Below are 22,867 nucleotides of genomic sequence, written 5' to 3'. Positions count from 1 at the left end.
AGGCAGGAGAGCCAAAGATAGAGGGTGATGTGATGACAGGAGCAGAGAGAGAGAGATTGGGTGATGCTATGTTATTGGACTTGAAGAGGGAGGCAGGGTCCACAAAGCAAGGAATGCAGGAGCCCTGAAGAAGCTGGAAAAGACAAGCAAGTGGGTTCTCCAGAAGGAATCAGCCCTACTGACACCTTGATTTTACCAAAAAGAGACAGATTTTGGACTTCTCACTTCCAGATCTATAAAATGATAAATCTGTGCTGCTTTAAGCAGCTGAGTTTATGATAAATTTGATACGGCAACATCAAGAAACTGATATACCACATCATTGCACACCTGGCTCCCCTGGCAGCCCTGGTTCCATTATTGCTCCTGCTATCAGGAAACACCCTTACATATTTTAGTGGTACTTTAAAGTTCCAATTTGGTCTTTTCTTCACCTCAGTCTCTTCCTGTGTTAAAAATAGGGCTAATACCTCCTCTCCTGGGTGGGACATGACATTCAGGGGTGAAGGTCTCCCTGGCAGTGTGGGGAATGGTTCCCAGGGATGAGTCTGGTCCTGGCACTGTGGGATCAACAACGCCCTCCAGACCAAGGGGAGGAAAAGAGGCATTAAAAGATGTCTGATAAAATAAGGCATCAGTGGCAAAGAAAAATCAAATGGAGTCGAGAGGCTACTCTGGAGGCAACTCCTGTGCAAACTTCAGTTAGATAGTGCTGATTACCATGGTTTGCTAAACCCGTGAGCATCACACCTGTTGAGTCTTGGGAACCTAGGGATCGAACTGAGACTTTATAAAGATTTCATGCACTAAGTTTGCTTTCCTAGAACCTATAATTCCTGGAGGGATCCCAGGTGTCAGATAAATCCTGAAACCCAGAGGGACCAGCCTCTCCAAGATTATCAATTAATTACATCCCCCTATCCTTTAGTGTCAATACCCCTTCTCAACACGAAAAAGTCAGAATGGGTATTGCCCAGGGATCCCTGTAGATTGGGAGAGAGATCAGGGTAGAAAGAGGAGATATAACAAAGAGAATAGGATTTAACAAACAAGTATGATTGCTAAATCACTATATTAATATTCCATCTAGCCTCCAGTGTTTAGAAATAGCTAAAAGGAAAAATCTGAGTTGGTGGAATAGTAGCCCATGAAAAGTTCTGGGATCTGTTCTGTAATTACTTATTGAAGTGTGATTTGAAAATTACTGCTCTTCTCTTACTTTGCTTGGTATATATATTTTAAAATAAAAAATGTAAAAAAAAAAACAAAATGAGGGCTAATACACTTGATTCTGTCTCTCTTGCAGACCGAGAATGAGGGGCCTTATGTTATTTGAAGGTTCCCATAAATCACTAGGGCATGTGAGACCTAGTTCTTGTCTCCATTGATCAGATGAACAAACTAAGGCTCAGAGAAGGGAAATGGCCTGCCTAGGGCCACAAAGTAGTGAGTAATAGAGCTGGGCCTTCTGACTGAAGATTATGTCTCAGAGCCCAGTTCACCAGCCACCTACTCAGAGAAGCCTTCCTGGACACCCCTGGCCCATTCATTTCTTTATCCATTCATCAAACAGTTGCTATGACTGCTCCTTACCAGTGCTATGCTGGGCAAGGCTGGGGACCTAGTTGTGCTTTCAGAAGCTCATAGATTATTGAACAAGATAGACACACAAACCAACAATCCCCAACCAGCCTGATAAATGCTGAGACAAAGAGTGGAAGCACAGGAGTTGTGGGAGCTGAAGAGGGGAAATTGACTGAGTCTGGGGATTGAGTTGGGAGCTCACAGCACTCAACCGGAAGCATGCTGCTGGGGTTCCAGGTGGAGGAACAGCTAAGCAAAGGCAGGGAGGCATGATGTGTAGGCTTCCCAAGGGCAGGGACTAGGCTTTTATGCATTTTCTTTGCCCAATGTCTGAATACAGTGCACTTGATAAGGAACAGGTTGCATCACCCCTAAGTTCCTGAGCCTCTGTGTTTTACATGTGAATGGGAATCCAGGACCCAGTGGCCCAGAGCTTTGATTGCTGGGGAAGGCTGGGAGGAAGGAGCGGGGATAGGCGGGGAGAAGGGGGTCAGGGAAGAGGAGAGACCTGGCATTCCCTGAGGGTGAAGGCTGAAGATCAGGGAGGGTCAAAGGTAAGAGGAATAGGGCAGGGCTGGGGGTGTCAGGAAGGTTCTGACTCAAGCCCCACTTCATGTCTGATTCATGGTGTAACTAAAGAAGGTCCTCTCAGAGCCTCAATGACCTCATCTGAGAAATGGAGCACAGGCCAAAACTGTCTCCAGAGACCCTCCCCAGCCCTGACGGGGAAACGACATGACACAAAATTACAAAAGGGTCTTTATTTGTAAAAAGCCAAAGAGGGCCCTGGGGCAGCAGGGCAGGCAGACCGGCTTCTCAGGGGTCAGGGGCATTTGGGCAGATGCGCTTGAGTGGGGGGGCGCCCTCCGAGTCCTCTGTGTCACCCTGGGCTGTCTCGGGGACAGGTGGCACTGGCTCAAAGACGGGGTAAGCTTCAGGGGCCTAGAGAGGAAGGGCGGACAGGTGTGAGCTCACCCGAACCCAGGAGTCCAGACTCCTAGCCTCTGCCTTCTCCAAAGCCTCCACTCCACTCCCCTCCTGGCCCAGGAGTTAAACCCGGGGCCAAGAACCCAAGATGCAGATTAAGTAGGGCAGCGGGAACAACAAAACCAACAACACTGTTTGGGGCAAGAAACTGACATTTCTGAAAAAATGCATCAAGGTAATCCTAATGAGAAAAATCAGAATTTTGTCCAGAACTTTCTTCAGCAAATTTTACAGTTTTAAAATTAAAATAAAAACAAACAAACAAAAAAACTGGAGGAGAGTAGGAACCCCATGATCTTTCAGTGGTCTTAAATCCACCCTGTTCCGGCCCTCAGGAGATTGGCTATTTCTAAAACCCCCTTTGCTTTTTGGTCCCAAGAATCCAACTTCAAAGCCTTTAGCTGCAACCTATCTATGTTTGCATCCTGGACCTCAGGAGTGTAGCCTCCCAGCCTCTGCTGCCCTACAGCCCCCATTCCCTCAAAGACCCAGAGTCCAGCCTTCTGGCCTCTCTCACCTCAGCCTCCAACAGTTCTGGAACAGGCTCTTCCTTGGTCAGCATCGGGGGTTCATCGGTGCCACCCGCAGTTATGCCCCCAGGATCTGGAATGTCAAGTTAACAGGCATTCCTTGATCAACCACTCTGTGCCAGGAGCACAGACCAGTTGGGGAAAACAAACACAAACGGGCCAGTCACTTGAGCCGGAGGGCCATGGAGCACTGAGGAAGGAGCTGTGAACCTGCAGTCCAGGAAGCAGCACAGAGGAAGGAGCATTTGTGTGGGATGATAAGGGTGAGAAGGATTTGATCTGGCCAGTGGAAAGGTGGGACACGTTTTAGACAGAGGGAACACATGCTTAGCAAGCAGATTCTGGGGTTAAACTGCCTAGGTTCAATTCCTGACTCATGGGCAACTACTTCATTTCTCGGGGCCTCAGTTTGCCCATCCAGAAAATGGGGATGATAACACAGTTACTACATGAAGTTGTTGTGAAGATTCAATGAGAGAATACAGGTAGCGCCCTCAGTGCAACGAAGTAGGCAGAATCCACACACAGGCCCAGGCCCAGAGTTCTCAGAGGAAGACCATGAGGTCAGCAGGGGTAGTTCATATAGAGCCCTAAATGCCAAGCTGAGGCATCAAAGGCCACAGGGAGCCATTGAAGGCTTTGAAGCAGGGAAACCACTGCAACAAACCTGTGGGTTAGAAAACGTTGCCCTGATAGCTTTTTTTTTTTGTATGCTGTATGGCAGGGGTCACATTAAATTCTTTTTTCCACATGAGTAGCCCATTACTGCAGCACCATTTGATGAATTTTTGTGTTTTGTTTTGTTTGTTTGTTTGTTTTGTTTTGGGGAAGTGCATGGGCCAGGAATAGAACCCAGGTCTCCCATATGGCAGGCGAGAATTCTACAACTGAACTACCCTTGCACCTCTCCTGGCAGCCTTTTGAGGTGACTGGAAGAGAGGAGACCAGGGCAGAGGAGAGGAGATCAATGTGGAGGCAAGAGCCAGAGTGAGTAAGAGATGGAAGGCCAGGGCCAGGCAAGGACTGTGGAGGAGAGGAGAGCAGGGATGTCTGGGAGGTGGTACTGACCAGACAGGATTGACTGGATGAGTGAGGGGATGAGGAGGACCCATGCCCAAGACACTGGTGCCATGGCTGTATGAGGTTGGGCAACTTACTTCACTCATCTGGACCTAAGTTTCCTCATCTATGAGTGGGCATATCTACATCATGAATATGGGGTAAAGTGCTTAGAATGGTGTCTGGCACATAATAGGAGCTCAGTAAATGTTAACTATTATCTTCATCTTCATTATTAATTACTCATGATTATTGCTATTATTTAATCACTCAACAAATATTTATTGAGCAAATGCTGTGTGCCACGTGGTGGTCCATAGCTGTAGTAGTGAACAAGATCGTTATGGACCCAAGCTTCATGAAGCTGACAGGTGGAGTGGGGGAGAAGGGCATTAAAGTAATAAAAAATTAAATTTATGTGAAAAGTTCACGTGGTGATAAGAGACCTACAAATCCTAAGAAGCCAGAGGAATGAAATGGACAGTAGCTAGAGGTAGGTGCTGACTTTCCACAGGAGTCAGGGAAGGCCTTCCAGAGGCCACACAGGAGAGGGAGTAAGCATGGGTGAGTTCTGTTTTGAAGAGGACAGGACCCAGAGGAGGGATCCCTGAGAAGCACCTGGTCCTACCTCTCTCCTGGCCCAGCCGTGGGGGCTGAGTCTCTTCAGGAACCCCTTCCGGGGGTCCAGCAGGTGACGCTGGGCGGCTGGGCTGGGGAGTGCCACCAGGGCTTGGCTCTGTGCCCTTTTGCAGGGAGCCTTCTGAATGGAAACTCTGGTTGCTGTTCTCATCTGTGAGATCAAGAAGCCAGGAAGGTTGGGCCCGAGGCCCCCAGTCCCTTCACCCAATCCCCACAATTCCCCCTGACCCCCCAGTCCCAGAATCCCCACATACCATTGAGATCAAGCAGGATGAGAGGGCCACCCCCTCGGGGACTGGCACCCCTGCCCCGCCGCTCCCTGCCACGGGATCTCTCCGCCCCGCCACCTGCCCGGCGTCGCTCCTGGGGGTTAGAGGAGTAAGGGTCAGAGCCCCAAGAGGCTTTCTAATTTGCAAACCTCCCACTGAACAGTAAAGAAACTGAGGCACAGAGAAGCAAAAGGCTCTGCCTTAGGTGAAAGAGGTTGTGTCCACTGGGTTAGATCCTGAATGTGGATGTCTGGAGCAGGAAAAAAGGTATTGGGGGGGTGGGGGAAGGCTGGGGTCTGCCTAATAATCATTACCATCTGTCTGGGCTGCTACATTTGAGGTCTCAGAGCGAGAACTGGAGGTCGAGGCCAGGATGGGGAGGGCCTTGTCTGAGGTTGCACAGATGCAGGGGCTGGGGGCTTGCTCACCTCCTCCTGGGGGTCCACCACTGGCACCCACTTGAAGATACGAAGGGAAGTGTCACCCACAGTCACCCAGCGCTTCTCCCTGTTGGGGGGGTGGGAGTAACTGGGTCAGAGAGGCCTAGGGGTTGAGACCCCCAAGATCTGGGGGTACCTGCAGAGATTGGGGAGAGACAGCTTTGCTAATGGGGCATAGTTTGGGGGAGAAAAAGAGCCCTGTAGACCCCAGAACATAGATGGGGGTGCACAGAAAGGGTATGGCCTGTGACTATGGCCCTGCAGACCCTTGGGGCATATGTAGGGGTACAGCTGTGAGCTTAGCTGGGAATGGGGCAATAAAGATACTGGGGCATGTTGGGGGAAAGAGGTGTAACAGTTTTAGGGGGCGGGGCACAAACGAAGGCCCATTCAGCCGAGGCCGGCTGGTTACTATCAGGGGAAGAGCAACAGAGCCCTGTCGATCCGGGCACAGCCGGGGGACACGCCTACCACCTGGAGGCCACAGCTGGCGATGCGAGTGTAGACACATAATGGGGCGGAGGCCCCGCCATGTCCCGTTCCCGGCCCCGCTGCAGCGCTCACCATCTCCGGACCTTCTCAATGGTCGCCATCACCTTCTTGATGTCATCCTTGGCCCGGCTCCGGGTCTCGGCCCGCACGGTCCGGCCGGCCATGCTGGCAGGGCTGAGGCCCGGCCCGGGCCCGCGGCGGAGCCGCCTCCCGTCTGGCGGGCTCAGGCTCGGCGCCAGGCCGGGGAGCCGCTGTCTCCGCCTGCCGTCCCTCCGGGAGTTGGCCGCGCCCTCCCTCGCTCCCCAACGCCTCCGCGAGTCCCCGCCCCGCTTCCTGCCGCCGCGCCCCGCCCCGGCCCCGGAGCGGCCCGGTGGCGCGGGCGGCCACACTGGAGGCCTGGAAGCCCGGCCCGCCCCGCCCCGCCCCGGGCCCGCCCCCTCGGGACGCCCGGACGCGCAGCGCCCCCTGCCCGCTGCGGAGAGGGAGAGTTGGGGAGTCGGCGCCTGGAAGCGCGCGGCCGGGCTGAGGCGGTGCGTTCAGGCCACGTGGGTGCCGGGGTGCGCGCGAGTGTCCGTGGCCCGGTGTACGTCCGCTGCGCGTGGCGTCCCTGAACACGCTGTGTTGTGTGCATGTGTGCGGCCAGCCTGAAGGAATCTACCACGCTCGCTACCCAAGTTACTGAGTGCCAACTACGGCGCCACCCACCAGAATGACTAAAATGAGAATGACAGACCTTAGCAAGTGTAGGCGAGGAAGTAGAGCACCTGGAACTCTCTTATATTTCTGGAGTGGGGGGCGGGAGGGTGCACAGTGTCATTTGGTAGAGCCGCTTAGAAAACTGACAGTTTCTGGTGAAGCTGAACAGATGCCAACCCTATCTGTGATCCAGGGGTTCAACTCCCTAGGTTATCAGCTTCCAAAAGGAAATGCCTTGGTATGAGCACCCAGAGACGCGTACTGGAACGTTCATAGTACAGTTCATAATAATGCCAAACTGGAAACAGCCCAAACGTCCATCACCGGGAGAATGAGTGAAAAAAAAAAGTATCCTCTTCATACCATGTCATACAGCAACAACGTAATTGATGTCCTGTTGCACCCAACAATGGAAACAAGTCCCATGAAGGAAATCTTGAGTGAAAGAAACCAGACACAGTACAAGCTGTATGGTTCTGTTCAAAAATCCACAAAGGTATATTAATGGGGTGAGAAAACAGGATAATTGGGGGATGTTGTCTGGGAGGGCTTAAGTGGGAGGTTTCTGGAAGCTGGTCATGTTCTGTTTCTCCATCTGATGCTGGTTCCCTGGGCGTGTTTACTTTGCGAAAATCCATTGAACTGTATGGATATGTGCAGTTTTCTGCCTGTATATTATACTTCCATGAAAAGTTTACCTAAAAAAAAATGAGTGTGTCTGTTGGTGTTACTTGAAGTTATTTGTCAGGAAGTATGACCATGTCTAAATTTGTGTTTTGTGTGTGTGTGTGTGTGTTTCCAGGTCGTGGCTGTTGGATCTGAGTTCTGGTGTTGCTGTATCCAGAAGGATGAAGGAATAGTAAGGTTGTTAGGAAAGCATCTCTGGAGGCAGATTGCTGAGGTGAATTGCTGATCTGAGGTGAAATGCTGGATAAGCCATGCATCTTTCTATACCTTTATTTCTCATCTATAGAATGGGGTGATAATATTACCTACTTTATGAGGTTATGAGCAATAAATAAGTTAATGCACGTATAGCACATAGTAAACACTCAATAAACATGAGCTATGAATAAGTGGGTGCCTGAGGTTGCTACCAAGCATTGGCCTCAGTTGCACCTGTTGTACCCTCTGCCAGTTAATTCCTTTCTTCCTTCATCCTGGCCACTGTCTGATTATATTAACATCCTCACAGAAACACAGGCTTTGTTTACAATAACCCCATTGCCAGCTATTGTCATTGTCCTTGGTCACGGCACAGAGAACTGGTATGGATCATCTCTGAGTCCCAGGGCCCTGGACAGAGTAGGTCTTTGGTAATCATCATGAAGATAGGTCAGTGTGTGCAGACCTTTCAGGGTTTGTTTGCACCAGCTTGGTGAATTTGTACTTGCCTCTAAGGTTTGTTCCTGTGGAAGAATGAGTGGCTGTATGCATTAACCCTTAAGTAGATGCATGTGTATGTGTCGGTGGAGTTCTGTCTCTGGGCCTAGTGAGGAGAGATGAGATGGGGTATCATCTCCCTCCAGGTAGGTGTGACAACCAGAATGTGTTTGAGGGAGGGGGAGTCTGGTTATCAGCATGACAATAAGGTTTTGCAGACCAGGTGGAACACATTTAAGATAGGGCAAAAGTAGTATGTCTGGGCATGTGTGCCCCAAGCCCTAGGGTTCCCACCGCATGGCCTCCTTCGCTCCACCCAGTGTCCTCACACTGCCACCCAACCTCAACTTTGCCCTAAGAGAGAAGGCCTGCACATTCTTGTCCTGCCAGCCCAGCACCCTCCCTCTCCTTTCCCCCAAGCTTTCCCCAGAAAGCAACCCCAGCCCCAGGCCCTGTCCCAGGTCGCGCTCTAGCCTTCTCCCTCCAGAGGGGCGCAGGTCCCAGTCTGTGTCCTCTCAGGTCTCGGTCTGGGTCCGGAACCCACCGTGCCAACAAGCAGGCATCCCTCTTGGGGCCCCTTCTCGGAAAGTCTAAGATCTGAGCTCAGGGCCAAAGAATCCTGCCTGGAAGGGGGTGGGGGGGAAGGTTTGGGGTCTGGGCCCTGATTGGCTGCGCCCGAACCACGCCCCTACCCCTTAACCCCTTCTCCCCCCACCTCACCTCGGAAGGGGGGCGTGGAGGGAACCGGGATCATCCTGGGGCCAACATGAGCCGGAGGGAGGGAAGTCTGGGTAAGGGGCTGAGTGGCCTGACGCCGGGTTCCCGAGGGGAGCAGGGGCCAGAAGGGTTGGAGCCGGGGTCAGGGTCCCCGCCTCCCCCGAGGCTGGGAGGGCAGCGACCTGGGAGGAGGAGCGCGGGGCTCCGGTGTCTGGTAACCAGCGGGTGAGCTGCCGGAAGGGAACGGGCACCAGAGTTCATAGGAACCTGGGGCTGCGGTTTCGGGAACTTGGGCTCAGAGGCCAGACCACCGGTTCAAGTCCTCTGTGGGGAAGTCTGGCGTCCAGACTAGGGACTGGCGCCTGGGTTCTTTCCTCTGGGTCTTCGGAAAGAATCAGAGCTGGGAGGCCGAAGGGAGTGATAGAGTTGGGAGGGAAAGGCTTTGGGCCACAAGAGATAGTGAGTGACGAGGCAGCTCAGTATCCGTACAGGCGGTGGGAAACTCAGGCGGGGGCGGGGGGGAGGTGCCGGGCTAGGACTACATCCCCCAGCATGCATCTGGGCGCGCTAGGCATCTCGGGAAAAATAGTCCTCTCTCCCGTTGGGTGCCACCCTCTGGCGTGTGTCGCGCAGAGCCAGCCGCCGATTCCTTGATGCCGCCCAGTACCCATAAGAAGGGGGTATAGGGGGATCAAGGAGAGAATGGGACTTAGCTTTCCCGATCTGTAAAATGAAGGGCTTGTTTCTTAAAAGCCCGTACTGATTTGAAGTTCTGTGCTTCAATGGACGTAAAATTCCAACAGTCACTAACTAAGGTCACTTTCCCTCAGTTGGTATAGGACAGACCCTGCCCAGCCTGAGAGCTCTGAGGACAGGGGTTCGGGTTGCCCTCATTCCTCCCTGCCTTTCCCTCCAGAAGAGCCCCGGGCTGACTCCTCAGTCTCACCCCTTCCTCACCTGGAGGCCAAGATCCGACAAACACACAGCCTTGCCTGCCTCCTCAACAAATATGCCGAACAGTTGCTCCAGGAGTATGTGAGTGGGGGTGGGCATGGGGAGGGGGTATGCTGGGGGTATCATTGGAAAGCGCAAGAGCCCAGGGGTCCTTGACCACCCACATTCTCAGCCTTGCTTCTCAACTGTGGAATCAGGGTCCCAAGAAGAATAGTAATTTGTCTCTGGCCACCCAGCAAATTGGAGGCGGCCCCTATCTGTGCCCCACATGCCCCGCCATCCTCCTCAGCTTGGAGGCTCCCTTGGTTCTGTAAATCAGAGGCAGAAGTCTGGATCACAGGTTCTAGACTCTGGGTGATCTCATTGACTCAAGTCCATAGGCCTTGGTCTCTCCAGTTGTAAAAGGAGGCGACTGAATAAGATGATCTGCGAACTCTTTGCAGGAATATTCAGAGTCTAAGAAGGGGTTTCAATCTGGGGCAAAAATTCCATCTCAAGAGGGCACCTTTACAGAGAATGGGGATCCCCTAATATGTTTGGGAAGAGGGTAGATATTTCCTCATGTACATTGTTCTGAAGGAAGGATATAATTTGGAATCAAGCCTGTCAACTTGCTAAACTGACATTGGGTAATCATGGTAACATTAAAAAAGTAATATAGCAATTATGACAGCTGATACTGGGATAATAGAGATAGAATTAGCTTTGTAGTACTCTCAACACTGGTTCAAATTTCAGCTCTGCTGCTTCCTAGCTGGACCACCTAGAACAAGTCACTGTACCTCTTTAGCTCCCTTTCATCATTTACAAAATTATCACCACCACACCCTTTATTGGCAAGATTGAAATGATGTGTTTATAACTGTAAGTATAATATTTGAACCAAAGCCAAGATGTTAGTAAAGGATAAATGTTATTATGATGTTTTATAAATTACAAATCACCTTCACCTTTAGCTTTCATTCATTCATTCATTCATATGACAGTTATTCATTGAGCCATTGCTGTGTGCAGGAGGCACAAGACAAGATATGGAAGGGAGAGGAGTGAAATGGACTCCCTGCATTCTCTCATATAATTCTCACGAGGCAAGAAGACAGGAGAAGGCGCTGTTCCTCCATCTTACAGATGAGAGAGACAACTGAGGCTCAGAGAAGGGAAATGATTTTGCCAGAAACTGCAGCCCTTAAGTGGTGATGACAGGATTTGACCCTGGGTTGTAAGATAATATTAAGAAGAGGTAACATGTTATTTACCGTTTCCAAGGGGCCACCCCTTCGAAACGGTACATGCTCCCCACTACCTCCTGTGGTTGACACTATCATTATCTCCATTTTTAGAGATGAGTAAACAAAGGCCCTGATGGAAAGCCCACGTTGGTTTTGGTGTCTTTGTATTACATGGGACGCAGCAGCCCCGGGAAAAGGGATTATTCGTTTGCAAAATAAGGGAACTGAGGCCCCCGACGAGGTGGAGGAGGCTCCCACCCCGCGCCGACCCCTGCTTCTTGGAACGCCCCCGCTAACCGCGCGTGTCTCCCCAGGTGCAGCACCAGGGAGACCCCTTCGGGCTACCCGGCTTCTCGCCACCGCGGCAGCCGGTGGCCGGCTTAAGCGCCCCGGCCGCGAGCCACGCGGGGCTGCCTGCTCCCGAGCGGCTGCGGCTGGACGCGGCAGCGCTAATCGCGCTGCCACCGCTGCTGGACGTCGTGCGCCGCCGCCAGGCCGAGCTGAATCCGCGCGCACCCCGCCTGCTGCGGCGCCTGGAAGACGCGGCGCGCCAAACCAGGGCTCTGGGTGCCGCCGTGGAGGCCGTGCTGGCCGCACTGGGCGCCCCAGCTCGCGGGGCCCGACCCGAGTACCCCGCCGCCGCCGCAGCAGCAGCAGCCGCCGCCGCTGCCGCCACCGCCGCGGACACCTTCCCGGCCAAGGTGCTGGGCTTCCGCGTGTGCGGCCTCTACCGCGAGTGGGTGAGCCGCACCGAGGGTGACCTGGGCCAGCTGATGCCCGGGGGCCCGGCCTGAGCGCGGGGCGCGGGGGCGCAGCACGCGCTGTGGCCTCCTCTTAGGCTCTGTCGTTCTGGTTCTGTCTCTCTGTCTCTCTCTGTCTCTGTCTCTCTTTGCTTTGTGTGGTCTCGCTCTGCTCCTTTCTCTGGGCTTCCTTGCCTCTGTGGGTGATTCCTCTATAGCTAACACTTTCTTGCTTTCCTCCTCCTTTTATCCATGCCTTGGGTCTGCCTGAGACGCTCTTGGTTTCCCCAGTTACCCATTTCTGGGGGTCTCTCTGTCTCCTTCTTTCTCCATCTCTTGTTTCCTCTGGCTGCCTGTGAGCACATGTAGTTACAGCTTCATCTCAAGGAGGCAGCTGTCCCCTCTATCCCCCTGTCTGTGAAAGTGCCTGCTGGCCCCGTTTGGGGGGCTACACTAGACTAATTTCACCCACCTTCCCCAGGACCACACCTATCTGCTGCCCCCACTCTCCCCCATCCCATCAGGCCCTGCCCCCTCTCCTTCCCCCTGATGTTCTTCTCCCCCTCTTTCCCTCCCTCTGCCCTATTCCTGCAACTACTCCCCACCCCACCCAGATCTCTGGAAAGAAAAGAGCTACACCTTAAAAGAGTTTTATTTCAGAGAATAAATTAATTTTTTGTAAATAAAATGTTTAAAAAAAAAGAAAACTGCAGTTGCCAGTATATACAGTTGTTGAAAATGGGAAGACAGCTTTGGGGGGAGTAGGATCCTAAGGGTTCAGCCTGGTCCCTCAGACATGCCCAAAAGGCACACAGTAGCTGGGAGATTCAGGAGAGCCCCCAGGACCAGGGATCCCATTCTGTCGATTTAGAACAGGAAACAACATGTGCCTGATGAGGATATGGATGCGATGGGATGTCCTCAGATTTTCAAGAATTGCACTTCTATTGATCAGGGAGTGAAGCCCTTGAGACAGGAAGTTGGAGAGCAGTGACTGTGGACAGAGAGGTAGACTAAGGGAGGAAATGAGCATCTCCAGCTGGAAGAAGGAAGGTCTCTCTGTTCAGAAAGGCCAAGTCTTCATATAGAGAGTGAGGTAGATGGAGACAGGAAGGCAGCCCCTGGAAAGGGAAGGTCTCAGGGACAGCCCAGGAAGGAGCCCAGCTGTCCTCTCCCAGTAGAGTGGGAAGTGGGCCTCTTCAGGGAGACACTTGTTTCTACTCAGGAAGTGGATAACCAGTACCTCTGGATTTGTAATCCGGGGAATGGTTTCCATTGAGATGTGCCCAGATCTGGAAGGGAGGCCATGGGACCTGGGCAGTAAGGCCCAGGCAATAAGTAATTGAGGCCTGGTTTTCAGGGAATATTCCCAAAAATGTGGCAAACAAACCTGTCCACTAGACAAAATGTGCTTCCTTCTCTAGCCAACAAGCAAGGCAGCAAAGAGTCCATTGTGAAGGGAAGAGTGTCATAGCCTTTGACAAGACTTCACACCCTCTCTACCGGGTATTTGGCCTTGAGCAGAGCCAAGTCCCTCACTGCTCGATCTGTCCAGTGGCCATATTCCCTGGTCACTATGTAGCCTCGACACTTCCTCTCGAAGGCTGAGGCCCCAAAGGGGACAAGTCCAAGGGTGTCCTCTTCTGGGGGGATGGGCAACCCCAGGGCGGTCATGATGGCAGCCATGTTGCCCAGCAGGCCCTGAGCCCTGAGCCTCGCATCCCCGAGCTGGGCCAGCAGGATGGGACTGCCAGGATTCAAATCGGTCTGGTCATCCCCTATGAGCTGGAGGTGCTGGGTCAAGGCCAGGAAGGCCCCCTGGGCACGACCCAGCCGTTCCCCATCTTCCAGAGCATGCCAAGTCTTGAAGGAGACTGCCGCAGGAGGCAAGCTGCTGAGCTGGAGCTCAGGAGCTGAGAAGCCAGGGTCACTGAAGGGGCTGCCTTGGTGCAAGAGCTACATGAGGAATAGAGGTGGGTGGTGATGAAGGGTGCCCCAGGCTCTGACTTCACATCTGCCCACCACAAGACTGGCATCTTCCCAGGGGGAGTCACCACTCACCAGCCCTCAGGGACTTGGTAGGACATCCTAATACAGAGTCTGGGCTGTGCAGCCCAGGAGAATTAGGTCCTGCCTCCCTCATGTCCAAGCCATGCCACCTCAACTCACATGCTTCTTAACAATTCCCATATTGCAGTATTACCATGAAGAACATAAAAAGTAATATGATATATGATATCATTAGTTATTAAAAGCATAATTATATTAATATCAACTAACTCTATGGGTATATTAAGTAGTTATGATAATACCTTCAATCCAAGTATATTATAGACAATATGGTTACAGCACTATATATATTTTTTAATTCACAGCATTTGATTGCTTGTTAATTTTATTGTGATCATCAATAAATGCTATTGTTATTAAATTTAATTGAGAGCCTTCTCCATCAAAGTTCTTGTCTCCACAGATCTAGACTCATCGAATTCTAGTGCAGACTAATAGAGCCCCTCCCTCTTGGTCACACTCCTCTATTGTACCAGTGGGAAAACTGAGAAGGACCATGCCTTACCTAAAGACACCAAGGAATTGTGCCAGAAAGGGGACTAGAACCTAGTTGAAATAATGTCATGTGGACCTGAAATTATAATAGAGTACAGTGAAGAGTCACCAACTCCAGGACCTCCAGAGACCAGGCAGGTCTTGTAACTGCAAGAAGGCAGGCAGGGGTGGGATCGGAGGACCTTTGGCCAATAGGCTCCCTGTACCTGTTTTAGACAGGCATTCATACTCACGATTTGAACAAGCACCTCATGGATACAAAAACCAGCCAGCTAACGGGGTGCCAGTTTTAACTCCTAAATGGATGTAGTGTGGGGACAGCGTGGAGTTCCACAGACCTGGTTCAAATCCTGACCCTGACAATGACTAGCTGTATGGGGTCAGGCAAATCATTTACCTTCTCTAAGACTCAGTTCCCTCATCTGTAAAGTGCCACCTCTAAGAACTGCTGGAGGAGTCACTAAGATAATGGGGATAGAATATGTGGCCTGGTGAAAACACAGAACAAGACAGTTTTGGAAATAATTATTGTGACTCCGTAAAGCCCTTACCTGTATGTCCTTCCCTTTGACCCTTGCTGTCCTGAGAGGTCAGCAAGGATGACCACCCATTTTTCAGATGAGGACGCTCGAGTCCAAGCGAGCTGCAGTGACTCACCCACAGCCACCCAGCTGTCAGTGGCAGCCTTCCCATGGACCTCCAAGGGCGCCTTCTCCCGGGCTTGTTCTGCTTCCCCTACCCAGGGCTGGTCCGGAAGGACAGGACCCCTCTCCCCTCCTCCCCTGCGCACGCCCAGCATCACTCACGTAGGTCTGCAGCAGCGTTGATGTGTTCCTCTGCATGTAGAGGGCCAGGCTGTAGGCTTGACTGATGAGCTCAGCTGGGGAGATGGGGGCTGCAGGGCTGAGGGGTGGCAGCAGCAGGGTCAGCAGGCAGACGGGGGCTGGCAGAAGAAACCAGAGGTCAGCACCAAGGCCCTGCTCCCACCTTCCGATTCATCCTGAAACAATTCCCCTAATAGACATAGCTCCTGTGGCTTCTAATGACCTTGTATGTCCACGTCAGGGCAGAATCACCCTTCAGGCAGGTTATTTCCAACCCACAACACTCCCCTGAACCCCAGATGCATGGTTTCAGCTTCCTGCTTAACATTTTCACTTGGATATTAAGAAGACTCTCAAACTCAACACATCCATCCTCAACGCTGAATTTCCCACCTTCACCCACTCCTTTCCCGTCTTTCCCATTCAGCTAAGAGCAATTCTATTCTTCCCTTGCTCAGATCCAAACCATGGCGACCTCTTTGACGCCTCATTTTTCTCTTACTCTCCACATCCAACCTCATGGTAGATCTTGGTGACTCTACCTCCAAAAGGTAGGCAGTTCACGTCTATGTTTCTTGATCTGAGGGCTGGTTACAAGGATATATTTGTTCACTTTGTGAAAATTCATTGAGGTGCACACTTATGACTTCTGCATTTTTCCAGGTATTTGTTACTTTCCCTGAAAAGATTTAAAAGATGTATCCAGAATCTACCTACATCTTCCTGTCCTCCCACTGCTACTGCCTCAGCCCAAGCTGCCATCCTCTCGCACCAGGACTGATGCTGTAACCTCCCTGGTCTCCCTGCTTTCACCCTTGCATCTCCCACTCCCACCACCGCCCCGAACACCTAAATCGATCATGTCCCTCCTCTACTCAAACTCTCCCTTGGTTCTCACCTGACTTAGAGTCAAAACTGAAGTCCTCAGTGCACCCTACAAGCCTCCAAAGGCCCATCTCCTCTCTGACCTTCTCCCCTTCTCCTGGGCCCTAGCTTACTCCACCTAGCCACACGGATGTCCTTACCTTCTCCTATCTCTTTATTTTTATTGCCTGCATTGTATCGCATAGTATGGATCCACCAGACACTATTTAAACTACTCCCTATTGCTGGACGTTGAGGTCAGTTCCAATTTTATGCTTGTGCCAACTGTGCCTGTCCTTGGAGCTGCCTCTCCCTGATGTGTGTTCTCCCCAGCAACCAGAGGGAGCCTTTGGAAATGTAAAATCTGACCTTCTTACTCCCTTGCCCCAAACCTTCCACTGGATTCCTAAAATCCAGACTCCTCAGAGTAGCCTACAAAACGAAGGTAGTGTGTGAGCCGCTTGGCCTGACCCCTTACCCCTGCCCTCCCCATCCCATACTCCCCCTACATCAGCCTTCTTTTTGTTCTGCTAATACCCCAGGCCCTTGCTATGCCTGCTGGGACCAACCCCCAAATCTCCCCAAAGCTGGCCCCTTCCTGTTCCTCAGGCCTCAGCTCAGATGAGCTTCCCTGACCACCACAGCAAAAGTCCCTCCCTCTCCCTTTTATGTGGTCTTCAGCTTAGAGGGACCTCGTTTATTTGTTCATTTCCTTGCTTGTTCTTGTCTCTCCCACTAGAACCTCAGCTCCAAGAAAGAGGAGAACTTACCTGCTTCATTCGCTGCCCGGTCCCCAGCATCTAACCTGGATCAATCAATATTTGTTGAGTGAATGAATGAATGCTGTCATGAATATCCTTGTCCCAGCCTGTCTGGGCACTTCTGAAGGTGGGACTATCTGCATCGGAGGACATGCTCATTTTAGGTTTGAGTAGATGCTGCCAAATCATCCTCTCAAATGTCTGATCCATCTGTTTTCCCACCACCAGTGCAAGATTGGGAGAGCAGGAGAATGATTTGACGTCTCCAGAGGTAAAGCCATGCAGGTAAGAGGTGAATCCAGCCTGGCTTCCTTCTTTCCCCTTTTCACAGTCCTGCATTCCCAGAAGTTCAGATCCAATTAAGGGAAAGCCAAAGGTGCAGCCCCTTTCATGCATTCATTCATTCAACAAACTTGGATGGATGTACTCACCTTCTATCATATTCATGTTATAATGTACTTATTCATTACATGCATTATCTGTCTGCAGAACACAGCTGCCATGAGTCCAGGGATTTTTGTCTTTGTTCACTGCTATAGCCCCGGTTGCTCAGAACAGTACCTAACATAGTAGGCACTCAATACCTATTTATTGCATGCATGAACAAGTGAATGATGAATGAAGCCTTCTAGTTCCCAAAAGATGCAAAGGCAACCAGACAGAGGGTCAGGTGGGCTAGAGGGGTCCGGCAGTGACCCCTTCCTTCCTGGCCCCTGGGCCCTGGGGCTCCTGTGCCCCCTCACTCACCCAGCGGGCCACTCATGCTCTCTCCTTGGTTCCTTCCTCTCTGCAGTCTCTGGGGCTTTCCCAGGCACCTGTCCTCCAGTTCCTCAGGTGGCTTTATACCTGGGACTGAGCTCTGGGGCTGCCCAGGAGGAAGGGAAGGAGCCACGCCCTGGGGAGGGGGCCCTGGGCAGCGGGCACGGTCCTGGCAAAGAATGAGAGGCAGACCCAGACACCAGACAGGAGGGGGAGAGGTTTGGGAGGGACCAAGAAGAGGATATGCATTTCAGGCGAAGAGGCTGGGAGTCGGGGTGCAGAAGCCCCAGAGGCAGGGAGCAGGCAGGGAAAGGGACATTGAGGGGGCACCCTAGTACCTTACAGCCCCCAAACTCGACCTTAAGCCCTGGTGGCTGAGAGGGAGGGAGCAAGGGCGGGGAGGGATTATCGGGGGACAAAGGGGCCGCCCCGCTCCCTGCAGCTCCGCACGTCCTGGGATCCAGTTTCCTCCGGGAGGCGGCCCCCTGCTCCGCCCCATGGAGACCCAGGTTCAGCCCTGGCTTACAGGGAGTTTGGAAAAGGGACAGGAGGAGTGGTGTGTGAGTGGCATCACCCACGCCCAGGTGCACCCTGAAACACAGGGGCATACACACGTCTACACATGTGTTAGCACGTGGGCACCCACCAGACCCAGGCGCACACTTTCCTAGTTCAGTCATTCATTCTACAAATATGTACTGAGCAGCTGCCATGTACCAGTTGCCAGCCTGGGGGAGTTGCAGTGGGACAGGAGACAAGCAAAACCCCCTGCCCTCGTGGTGCTGCCCGTCTAGCACTATGCCTCTGAACATGTTGTATCCTGCACACCTGACTGTGCCTGCACACGCTACACACCCAGAGTCCCAGGCATGGGAACACATAGTACAGCCACACAGGTCCACACGGAGAGCAGGCATGCCCACGCGAGGGGTGGGCACCCTCTATACCCACACATGTGCATGCAGACATGCTTGCAGCTAGGGGTCAGAAGTCCTGGGATCCAGCCATGGCTCAGCCTGTGATGTATTTGGAGATCTTGCCCCAGTGGCTTCCCACTGCCCAGACACAGCACACAGCTACACATGCCTGAGGCCGCCGACCCCTGGGAAAAGTGTAGGGTGTGACAGGAGACAGATGCTAGGCTCTGGTCCCTCTCCAGAGCTTTCCTAATCTCTCTGTAATGAAGTGAGTGTTCAGTTCTCACCACTGCCTGGCGAGTCAGGGTCAGGTCAGTCAGACTGGGATACTGTGCTATCCTACTCCCCTTGGCTGGATAGTGGCATGGAGGGAAAGGGCCCACCCTGTCCTGCTGAAGGCAGGAGATTCATCTGTTCGTTCATTCATCATTCATCCATATGTTCAATCGACAGATATAATTTGGCAACTACTCTGTACCGAGCATGAGGGTGAATAAAGCAGATCAGGTCCCCACCTCGCAGAGCTCACAATCTGGTCGGGGAGGACAACAGTAAACGTGAACGAATAATGAACAATTTCCTAAAGTGACAGGATGCTGAGAAGAAAGAAACCAAAACAGGTTGATATGATTAGTTGGGGAGACTTGGATAAGGAGGCTGAGGCCCAGAGTGGGGCAGCTACATACCTGGAGTCACACAGCAAGGCCAGGGCAGATCCTAGGAAAAAGATGGGTTCTCAGGAGGGAGGTCCTAAACAGGGACCTAAAAGGAGGTCTCCAGGGCTAGGGGCTGCCAGGGCTGGTGGGCGGGCCAGTGCTGGGCAGGCGGTGATGTCGGGGGATTAGAGTAGGCCCATTGAGTGAGTGCAGTGAGGCGTGGACCAGGTCATGGATGTGGAGGAGTAGGAGAGGAGGGGAGGGGGGAGGGAAAGGAGGAGGAGGGAAAGAGGGAGGCAGATACTCGATCTGGTGCTATTCACAGATGGATGGTGGACGTGGGACAGGGCCTCGCTCTCAAGGGCAGACTAACCCTCGCCAGCCCCACCACAGCTTGGCTCTCTCAGGGGCCTCAGTTTCTCTATCTCTCTGGGGTCCCATGGAGGAATTAGCTCCTGTTCCAGGCCCAGCTGCATTGGGGCTGAAGTAATTAGCTCCCCCACCCTGCCTTGCCCCACCCTGCAGACCCACCCATCTCTGTTTCTGCCTTGGTCTTACTAGAAGTTGATACCTTGGGAATACCTGCAGTTTAGGAGTCAGCAGAAGTGGATTCAATTCCTGACTTTGTCCGTCATTAGCTGGGTGATCTTGGATATGTTACTCAACCTCTTGGAGCCTCAGGTGGTTTCCTTATCTGGAAACTGGGATAATTCCCACTTCACAGGCTCTCAGTGACCCTGTTCACCAAGTGCTCTGGCTGATAGGAAGCCTGACCTTGGCCTCTATGAGGAGGCCTCTCCTGGGCTTCTCAAGGTAGCCCCAGTAGTATATAATGCTGCAGCCAGCTGTGAGAGACTCAATGCCTCCTCACCCCACAGCTGAGCCCTAGTCCCTATCCAGTTGTACATCAGCTCCCATGAGATCTGGCACCCATCCATCTGAGAACTTTCAAGCATTACCACGTAATGAGTCAGAACAAATAAAAATGAACCCCAAACCAGATGCTCACTCTAGACCCAATACCAACCCCAACCCCATTCCAAACTCTGATGGCCGCTCCTTGTCCCCTTTTTCTAGGCAAGGGAACAGCAAGTACAGAGCCCCAGAGTGGGAGCATGTTTGACACATTTCGGGAACAAGCAAAGCCAAGTAGAGGTAGCAAAGAGGAGATTGGGGGTGGTGAGCTACGGCAGGATGGGGGAGAGCAAGGGCTGCCTTGTCCCCTCTTGCCACCCCTGTGCCCTTCCCTGGCTTGGCCTTCAAGGAATTCATTCACCCAGTCCATGCCCCAGCCTGGAGCATGCAATTTGGTGATTCTGTGAATCACCAGACCTCTACTTGTGTGGTTCTTCGTGCCTAGAAGGCCCACTCACTCCTCCTGGCCTGTCTTTCTTTTTTTTTAATTAAAAAAAATTTTTTAAACATAACAACAAACAAACATTCTTACCATATGATCATTCCATTCTACATATATAATCAGTAGTCCACAATATCATCACATAGTTGTATATTCATCATCATGATCATTTCTTAGAACATTTGTATCAATTCAGAAAAAGAAATAAAAAGAAAACAAAAAAATTCATACATACCGTACCCCTTACCTCTCCCCTTTCATTTATCACTAGCATTTCAATCTACTAAATTTATTTTAACATTTGTTCCCCCTGTTATTTATTTATTTATTTATTTTTGCACGGGCAGGCACTGGTAATCGAACCCGGGTCTCTGGCATGGCAGGCGAGAACTCTGCCTGCTGAGCCACCGTGGCCCACCCCTATTATTTATTTTTAATCCGTATGTTTTACTCATCTGTCGAAAAGGTAGATAAAACGACTGGCTCGTCTTTTAACTTTCCACCTGGTGTCCACTCCCCTGGGAAGCCTTCTCTGCTCCTCAGCCCCTGTCTGGGTGAGGCGTCTCTTCAGGGCTAGTATAGGGTGTGTAAAGAGAGGCCCCCAGGGCAGGCAGAGATGCCCAGCCCACTCCTCTGATTAATGCCTTACAGTACCTTTCCAGATGCTGAGAAGATGGGGTGGATGAGACTGACAAGGTCCCTGCTTCCTGAAGTGCACAGCTTTGCAGCTCAGCCTTCATCATCATCATCAACAACAACAACATTTATGGAGTGCTTGCTAGTGGCCTGACCTTGTTCTAAGCTCTTTCTGTATATTAACTCAGTTTTTTCTTTGCAAAAGTTCCAGAGTGAGTGGTATTGTTTCCCCATATTTCAGATGAGGAAACCGAAGCATGGCAAGCTTAAGTGACTAGCTCAGGGTCACGCAGCTAGTAGGGGGCAGTGCTAGATTTGAGCCTAGCAATCTGTCTCAGAAGTGGGGTTCTGTTCCATTGTGACTACCTCTAGTCTCTCAGGCTTGGCACTTCCAGCTTATGAGCCCTTTCCACTGCCCTAGTAGCCTGGGTCCCTTCAGCTCCATGTAGCAGATGAGGTAGAAGGAGAAGGTCAGAACCACACTCTCTTAGCCTCTTTTATGCTACCAGTCCCTTTATACAGAGACATCATCTCATTTAATCCTTGTAACAACCTGCTTTTACAGATGAGGTTCAGCAGTTTGTGAAGATTAACCAACAAATGAGTTGTAGAGGTCTTGAGCACAGGGCTGGCTCCAATATCCAGGCTGTTCCCTGCCATCCTGAGATGCAGCTCTTTTGCTGTCACAATATCTGCACTTCCATCTGTCCCCATGCTAGGGAAACATGGTCTGATACCATGATGGCCAAGTAGGGGACACAGACCCCACTTTGTCCCCAGCTCCTAACCCAGTCCCAATCTGGCCCTTGACAGCCTTTGGGATCCCACTGAGCTTCATCTCTGCTTCATGAGCAGCACTAGGCATGATGAGGGACATCAGAGAAAGAGCAGTAACCAGCCCTGGACTGGGAGTATAAAGTATGATGGGAGATTGGGGTGTCAGCTTTAAAATTGGGAGATAGTAAAGTTAGACACAACAGGACTGTCCTCTGCTTAGCACTCCATAATGAATTCCCCGTGTACCCTGAACCTCCCAGAGGAGATGACACCTGAACAGAGTCTAATCACATGAGAAGACCCTACCGAATAATAAAAAGTACTCTAAAGCTATGTTGAATAAAAATGTGCTAACAATTCTAGCTAACTGTAATACAATTATGTTAAAACACTGAATGAAGCTGCATGTGAGAATGATAGAGGGAGGAGGGCTGGGGGCATAAATGAAATCAGAAAGAAAGATAAGACAATAAAGATTGAGATGGTATAATCTAGGCATGCCTAGAGTGTATAATAATAGTGACTAAATGAACAAATTTTAAAAATGTTTTTGCATGAGGAAGAACAAAGGAATGTCATTACTGCAGGGTGCTGAAAATAGATGGTAATTAATATTTTAAAATTTCACCTTATGTGTGAGACTAAAGCAAAAAATGTTTATTTGGGACAAAATTTATATTTTGATTAGTGCATTTCCTAATATAACTTATGTAGATAGCTTGATTGAACACCATAAGTACTTGGAATCTTGGGTAGGACATGAGATTTTGTTGGTTTGTCCAGATTGATGCCCTGATGAATCCCAGCGTGATTCAATCAGTGAGTGGAAAAGTATTTGCAAAGTCTTGCAAATGGTGAGAATAGGGAGAAATTCAACTTCCCCACGTTGAATTCTTGATATTCTCACAAGCAGTGTGGACAACCAAAGCTATAGGCTGAGCCCCCAGTCTTGGGGTTTGTTCATATGAAACTTAACCCCACAAAGGATAGGTCAAGTCTACTTAAAATTTAGGCCTAAGAGTCACCCCCAAG

General features: G+C 51.3%; 3 protein-coding genes and 1 long non-coding RNA gene across 4 annotated transcripts; 2 read left to right on the top strand and 2 right to left on the bottom strand.

Annotated features, from left to right (window-relative positions):
* Positions 1-2,330: 2,330 nt before the first annotated feature.
* On the bottom strand, positions 2,331-6,227 carry BCL7C (BAF chromatin remodeling complex subunit BCL7C). The gene is made up of 6 exons (XM_077141222.1): positions 6,073-6,227; positions 5,497-5,575; positions 5,054-5,162; positions 4,789-4,950; positions 3,089-3,174; positions 2,331-2,526 (listed from the first exon to the last, which is right to left on the bottom strand). The coding sequence occupies exons 1-6, from the start codon at positions 6,162-6,164 to the stop codon at positions 2,401-2,403; spliced, it is 654 nt and encodes a 217-aa protein (XP_076997337.1). The 5' UTR covers positions 6,165-6,227; the 3' UTR covers positions 2,331-2,400.
* A 2,567-nt stretch (positions 6,228-8,794) lies between these two features.
* Positions 8,795-12,426, top strand: CTF1 (cardiotrophin 1). The gene is made up of 3 exons (XM_077141223.1): positions 8,795-8,870; positions 9,713-9,831; positions 11,294-12,426. The coding sequence occupies exons 1-3, from the start codon at positions 8,846-8,848 to the stop codon at positions 11,771-11,773; spliced, it is 624 nt and encodes a 207-aa protein (XP_076997338.1). The 5' UTR covers positions 8,795-8,845; the 3' UTR covers positions 11,774-12,426.
* A 678-nt stretch (positions 12,427-13,104) lies between these two features.
* Positions 13,105-15,629, bottom strand: LOC143666722 (cardiotrophin-2). The gene is made up of 3 exons (XM_077140307.1): positions 15,625-15,629; positions 15,091-15,271; positions 13,105-13,675 (listed from the first exon to the last, which is right to left on the bottom strand). Exons 1-3 carry the CDS (start codon positions 15,627-15,629, stop codon positions 13,208-13,210), a joined length of 654 nt encoding a protein of 217 aa, XP_076996422.1. The 3' UTR covers positions 13,105-13,207.
* Positions 15,630-16,747: 1,118 nt separating this feature from the next.
* Positions 16,748-21,100, top strand: LOC143667238 (uncharacterized). Its single transcript, XR_013167960.1, has 3 exons — positions 16,748-16,860; positions 16,962-17,018; positions 21,074-21,100. It is a non-coding gene; the product is annotated as an uncharacterized LOC143667238 (long non-coding RNA).
* The last annotated feature ends 1,767 nt before the right edge of the window (positions 21,101-22,867 follow it).

Source organism: Tamandua tetradactyla, chromosome 23 (assembly GCF_023851605.1).
Source record: "Tamandua tetradactyla isolate mTamTet1 chromosome 23, mTamTet1.pri, whole genome shotgun sequence".
Classification (NCBI taxonomy): Eukaryota; Metazoa; Chordata; class Mammalia; order Pilosa; family Myrmecophagidae; genus Tamandua; species Tamandua tetradactyla.
The sequence above is the reverse complement of the archived record's forward strand: the minus strand, read 5'-3'. Positions and strand labels throughout refer to the sequence as shown.

Excerpts from the sequence above, each read along its gene's own strand:
- CTF1 (XM_077141223.1), top strand. The coding sequence starts at position 8,846 with ATGAGCCGGAGGGAGGGAAGTCTGG. Across the intron at positions 8,871-9,712 it reads CCGGAGGGAGGGAAGTCTGG|AAGAGCCCCGGGCTGACTCC; the intron begins GTAAGGGGCTGA and ends CTTTCCCTCCAG. Across the intron at positions 9,832-11,293 it reads AACAGTTGCTCCAGGAGTAT|GTGCAGCACCAGGGAGACCC; the intron begins GTGAGTGGGGGT and ends GTGTCTCCCCAG.
- BCL7C (XM_077141222.1), bottom strand. The coding sequence starts at position 6,164 with ATGGCCGGCCGGACCGTGCGGGCCGAGACCCGGAGCCGGGCCAAGGAT. Across the intron at positions 5,163-5,496 it reads TGGTGGACCCCCAGGAGGAG|GAGCGACGCCGGGCAGGTGG; the intron begins GTGAGCAAGCCC and ends TCTAACCCCCAG. Across the intron at positions 4,951-5,053 it reads CATCCTGCTTGATCTCAATG|ATGAGAACAGCAACCAGAGT; the intron begins GTATGTGGGGAT and ends TTGATCTCACAG.
- LOC143666722 (XM_077140307.1), bottom strand. Across the intron at positions 13,676-15,090 it reads CAACGCTGCTGCAGACCTAC|CTCTTGCACCAAGGCAGCCC; the intron begins GTGAGTGATGCT and ends TTCCTCATGTAG.